Consider the following 5,426-nt stretch of genomic DNA (forward strand, 5'->3'; position numbering starts at 1 on the left):
CTGACGCCATAGTAACCAGAATCCGCGGTACGGATACTTATGTCTCCGCTTGAGAAATAATCAGAACCGCCTGTGATGATACTGACAGCACCCCCGGTTCCTTTGTTTGCCTGGCCACCCTGGAGAGTAACTGCTCCGCCTGTGTGTACATAACAAATTCGTTAGAAGTGTAAGCATCACCGAGACAGCCAAAGCACACGTACCTATATCTCCTCCACTCTGGCCTCCAGCTGCACCACCAACAACGTTAACCGGGCCACCTTTGCCACCGCCACCAGGAGAACGGTTGGTTCCACGGCCACCGGTAATATCCACTTCTCCTCCAGTTGATCTGAGATCGCCCATGTCGCCGGCGGTGACGGTGACACGACCACCACTACCTGTCCAACCAGACCCAACGCTGACAACGATGTCACCTGCTGGACCTGGCTTAGCGTTTCCCGTCACTACGAGAAGCGACCCGCTAGGGCCTAAAGTAGCATTTCCAGTTTGCACTTGAAGCGTTCCCGACACACCTTTCTTGCCAGAGTCAACAGTAATGAGTGTCATATCTCCGCTACTAGAAGCGGTGCCTGTGCCAGAAAAAATTTCAACTTTGCCACCAGTCGAGGTTCTGCTAGTCCCGCCTTCAACATGAACCATTCCACCGATGTCGCTGTCAGCCTTCCCGCCCATACCTTGGCCTCCGCGAATTTGAACAGCACCGCCATCACCGCCATTGCTAGGGTTAATGTTTGTGCCGGATCCAGCTTGGAGCGATACCATTCCTCCCACTTGGGCGGCCGCTGCAATAATAAATGCGATAAGAGTTACGAAAGGTTCTACATCACAGTTACCAAAGAGCCGCAATACGTACCTGACGAATCTCCAGCTGTCAAATTCACGTCCCCACCGTTGCCAGTGTCTCCCACACCAACGGAAACAATCACATTGCCTCCGTGGCCCTTTTTCGCAAACCCGGTGACAAAAGTCATCGCGCCGCTGTCCGTCGACTGTGTTTTTCCAGTAGTGAATGTCAAAGACCCCGATCCGCCACTGAAACCACTGTTCGGCGTCTGAACCAGAAAATCACCCGACGTAGTTCGCACAGAACCTCCAGTAGAAACCGATACAGAACCCCCCGTGAAGGATTGGAGTGCAAGCCCTGCGCTTATAGTCACATCGCCACCAGGATTTTCGGTGTTATTTCCGACGGAAAGAGAAACGAATCCACCCTTTCCCTTAAGAGCTTGACCGCTGTACACAGTGACCTCTCCGCTGTCTCCTGCCGTGGTGTCGCCAGAGTTAATGCTAACTGAGCCACTTGTTCCCTTTGTTCCAGATGCAGCAGTCATAATAGATAACGCCCCACTGGATGTGGTCGCACCAAAGCCAGTTTCAACGCGGATGCTGCCACCACGTCCTCGGTTGGCATAACCACCCTCGAGAGAGATACTTCCTCCCGTGTTTAGTAAGCTGCTACCGCCTTGTGAAGCACCACCAGTCACTTTTACAACGCCGCCATTACCGCCATTGGTGAAAGCTGGACTAAGGCCTTCGCCAGCCTGGATGGCAACCGTTCCTCCCGTTCTGCCGCCAGCATCAGTGGTAGCGCCGGCGGTCAACTGAACTTGACCACCATCCGTCTTTGTTCCGGTGCCAACAGTAACGATAAAATCACCGCCGTGGCCAAGCGTTGCAGCACCAGTTGTAAGCACGAGTGCTCCTGAGTCTGTAGCAGTAGCAGTTCCTGTTTGAAGTTTCACTCCTCCACTTCCTCCAGCCCCACCAGCGTTAGCAGTGTTCATAGTAATATCGCCGCTAGAGGTAGCCTGGCTTGCCCCAGAAACAACCGAGACAACTCCTCCCGTACGAGAATCGGTCGTACTACCTGCTTCCATGGAAATCATCCCACCTTCACCGAAATCTCCGCCACCAACAAAAACTTGGAACTGACCTCCTTTCCCGTTTTTAGCAGCTCCAGTAGTGAGACTCATCGGGCCAGAATTTCCATAAGTTGACGTTCCAGTGCCTAGTGTGACCATCCCGCTCACACCTCGTGAGCCTGCATTTGGCGTGGAGATTATAACAGCCCCACTGGAACTAGCAACCCCCGAGCCAGAAGACATGGACAAGTCACCTCCGTAACCGTACGCCCCACGGCCCGAGACAATATTAATACTACCGCCATTATCAAGTGCGTTTGAGCCACGTGCTTCACCACCGACAATGTCAACATCGCCCCCGTCTCCTCCATCAACAGCATTAGTGCTCGATCCTGTACCGCCAGTTAGAATCACTTTGCCTCCGGTTCGCCCCATACCGGATGACTCGCCTGCGCTGATCTGAACATCTCCACCGTCGGTCGCATCACCAGCTCCAACGAGAACCTGGATTGAGCCGCTATTACCTCTTGATGCCATACCTGTTGACACCTTCAAGACTCCAGCAGTGCCATCAGGACTATTTCCTGTGGCAAGAGACATTGTACCACTCATGCCTCCACTTGCAGCTTGAGCGGATGCTATCTCAACAGCACCGCTCCAGGAGTTGGTGCTTCCCCCAGAGACCACTTTGACGTTCCCTCCGACACCACTTTGTGCTCCGCCGCCCTGGATATAGACTGCACCGCCAGTGTCTTGAGCAGAGGATCCGAGCGATGAACCACCGGCTAGAACAACTCGGCCGCCATCACCTCCATCTCCAGAATTGTCGCTCGTACCAGAACCTGCTGTTAGGAACAGAGCTCCACCCGTCGTAGCAGCATGTGTCGATGACCCGGACTGGACAGTGATATCACCACCATCGCCGATGCCATTTGAACCCACTAAGAGAGAAACGCCCCCAGCCTGACCTTGAGACGTACCAGTTCCGAGGGTGACCGAACCAGCTCTTCCCAACAATGTGCTTCCTGTGATCATACTAAAGCTTCCAGAGTTACCAAACGCAGCAGCATTACCCGAGGCTATGTTAATAGCACCAGACGAGCTCAAGCTTGATTCACCGCTGTATACATTAACAGCCCCTCCCACCGACGAAGAGCTGCTCCCACCTTGAAACCTTAACTCACCGCCACTTCCATCGATAGATTGACCTCCGACAAGCTCAACCTGGCCACCATCTCCTTCAGCTTGGGAATGAAGCCCATAACCACTTCCTCCAGCAATGCGAACTTCGCCACCAAACCCACCGTTAGAGGACGTACCGGAACCCCCACTAAGCTCGATAGCTCCGCCTGCTCCATTGTCTGCCGCTGTACTACCACTGTCAATGCTGACGCTGCCGGGTGTGCTTCCCGACGAGGATCCAGCTTGCACTTGCACATTTCCCGCAGCGCGACGGGTCGTGTATCCCGTTCCAACGGTTATATCACCTGATGTACCCTGTCCAGCTGAACCACTTGAAAGACTTACTGAGCCGGTGCCTTTTCCAAGCATGCTAACCGATGTTGTAATCTCAACAATTCCAGTGACTCCTGAAGTGCTCGTTCCAGATGACAGGCGGATCATCCCACCGATTCCACTTTCAGTAGGTCCACCAGCAACAGTGACATCGCCGCCATTTCCAACAATCGCATTTCCTCCGTTCAGTTGAATGTCGCCGCTGTTACCCTGGGACGAACTACCACTAGATATACCAATTTGTCCTGAGTCCGACCCGGAGTCTCCCGTCGAAAGGCGAATAACACCACTTCCGCCTTGAGCTCCAGGTGCCGTCTTGACGACAACGTTTCCACTCGATTCATTTTGACTGAGACCACTAACAACCATGACGGATCCACCAGCTCCACCAGTAGCATTTCCACCAACGACAATCACATGCCCACCAACGGAAATATTTGAAACTCCCACTGAAGCACCGCCGCTAACAGTCGTCGTGCCACCGGATGAATCATCTGCGTTTGCTCCAATTCCACCGATGATTTTGATTGCACCTCCTGTTCCCCCTGCCTTAGTTGTTGAGCCCGCCGTAGCAACGATCTCTCCCCCTTTGACAGAGTTCCCAACACCAACCTTCAGTGAAATGGAACCAGAGACTGATTCACTTGCGCTTCCGGTGAACAATAGCAATGGCCCGGTGGGTTGGGAGGACGAGTTTCCGGAGCCAATAACCACGGCACCGCTCGACCCGTTCACGCCCGCCTTGCCAGTTACAATAACGACTTCCCCCGAAGCTTTCACGGCAGAAACTCCTGTCACCACGCGCACTGATCCTCCGACTGCATCTTCGCCGGACGAACCGCCGCCGATGACGACACTGCCTCCTTTGTCACCATCGGACGAACCACTGGACAATACAATAGAGCCTGCTTCCTCCGAGGAAGAAGACCCCGTGCGAAACTCCATGGAACCAGAGGCCTTCTGCGCTGCACCGGTCTCCATAACGAGTCTACCAGACTTGCCTTTTGTGATGACGCCGAATGTTCTGATCGTGATGCTACCGCTTGACGAAGTAGAGCTTGTGCCCGAAACAATGTTGATGGACCCGCCTGTGGTCGCACCTTCACCACCAGTCAAGTTGATATCACCCCCAGTTCCGACCTCGGACATTCCGCCCGAAACCTGCACAGCTCCACCTGTAACCGAGTTGTCGAAGTTCTGAACTCCGAGTCCGTTGCCTCCGGAGATCTTGACAACGCCACCACGCCCGCGATTCTGATTCACCCCGTCACCTGCAGCAATCTCCACCGCGCCGCCGGCCGTGTTGAACCTATTGTCATCGCCAGCGCGCAGTTGGATCGCTCCGCCCGACTGCACAGATACAGCCGACTGGTTCACGACAAGAGAATAGTTCGTCGAGTGCGTGGTGACACCAGTGACGACGACACCCCTGCGCACGTTAGGCGGCTCCTGGTGGATGATCACATCCCCGACAATGATCGTCTCTGCTCGCCGTCGGCACAAGACAGTGAGAATCTGTGTTAGCGTTTACCGAATGCCACCTCACAACATACAAACGGACGTACCTGGAACGATCACGGTCGGGCATGGGGCGTCGCTGACCAGCGCCTTGCAGCCCGAGCCGAAGCCCTCTTCCACCGCCATGCAGGAGACGTCCGATGCACACCAGACGCACTCGTCCGACGCGGCACATGTGCCGCAGTCGGTGATGGTGTCGCACTGCGGGTTCACGGGGCAAGCCTCGGCCTCTGGGATCCAGTCGCTGCACCAGACCTGGTAGCGGTCGAACGGCCCCAGAAGGTTGCCGGCCACACACGTGAGCGTGGACCTGCAGAAGCCGCACGACGGCTCGGCGGCGCAGTCGTAGCACCGGGCCATGGCCTCCCAGAACGGCGTGTCCGGGGGCGGGGACAGCGCCGAGCAGTTGACCGCCGACCCGTCGCCGTCGTCGCGCACCCACGACTTGGCCGTCGGCGCTGACGACACCTGCAGCGCGCGCAGACTCCAGACGCCCAGCAGGGTCGCGAGCGCCGCGCCCGCGCGCAT

General features: G+C 55.7%; 1 protein-coding gene across 1 annotated transcript; it reads right to left on the reverse strand.

Moving 5' to 3' along the window:
* Positions 1–203: 203 nt before the first annotated feature.
* IUM83_16325 (uncharacterized protein) lies at positions 204–5,426 on the reverse strand (the record flags this gene model as incomplete). Its single annotated transcript, XM_067941199.1, has 5 exons — positions 204–380; positions 678–785; positions 857–871; positions 3,993–4,864; positions 4,946–5,426. The coding sequence occupies 5 exons, from the start codon at positions 5,424–5,426 to the stop codon at positions 204–206; spliced, it is 1,653 nt and encodes a 550-aa protein (XP_067798396.1).

This window comes from Phytophthora cinnamomi (assembly GCF_018691715.1).
Source record: "Phytophthora cinnamomi strain GKB4 chromosome Unknown Contig9, whole genome shotgun sequence".
In the NCBI taxonomy this organism is placed as follows: Eukaryota; Oomycota; class Peronosporomycetes; order Peronosporales; family Peronosporaceae; genus Phytophthora; species Phytophthora cinnamomi.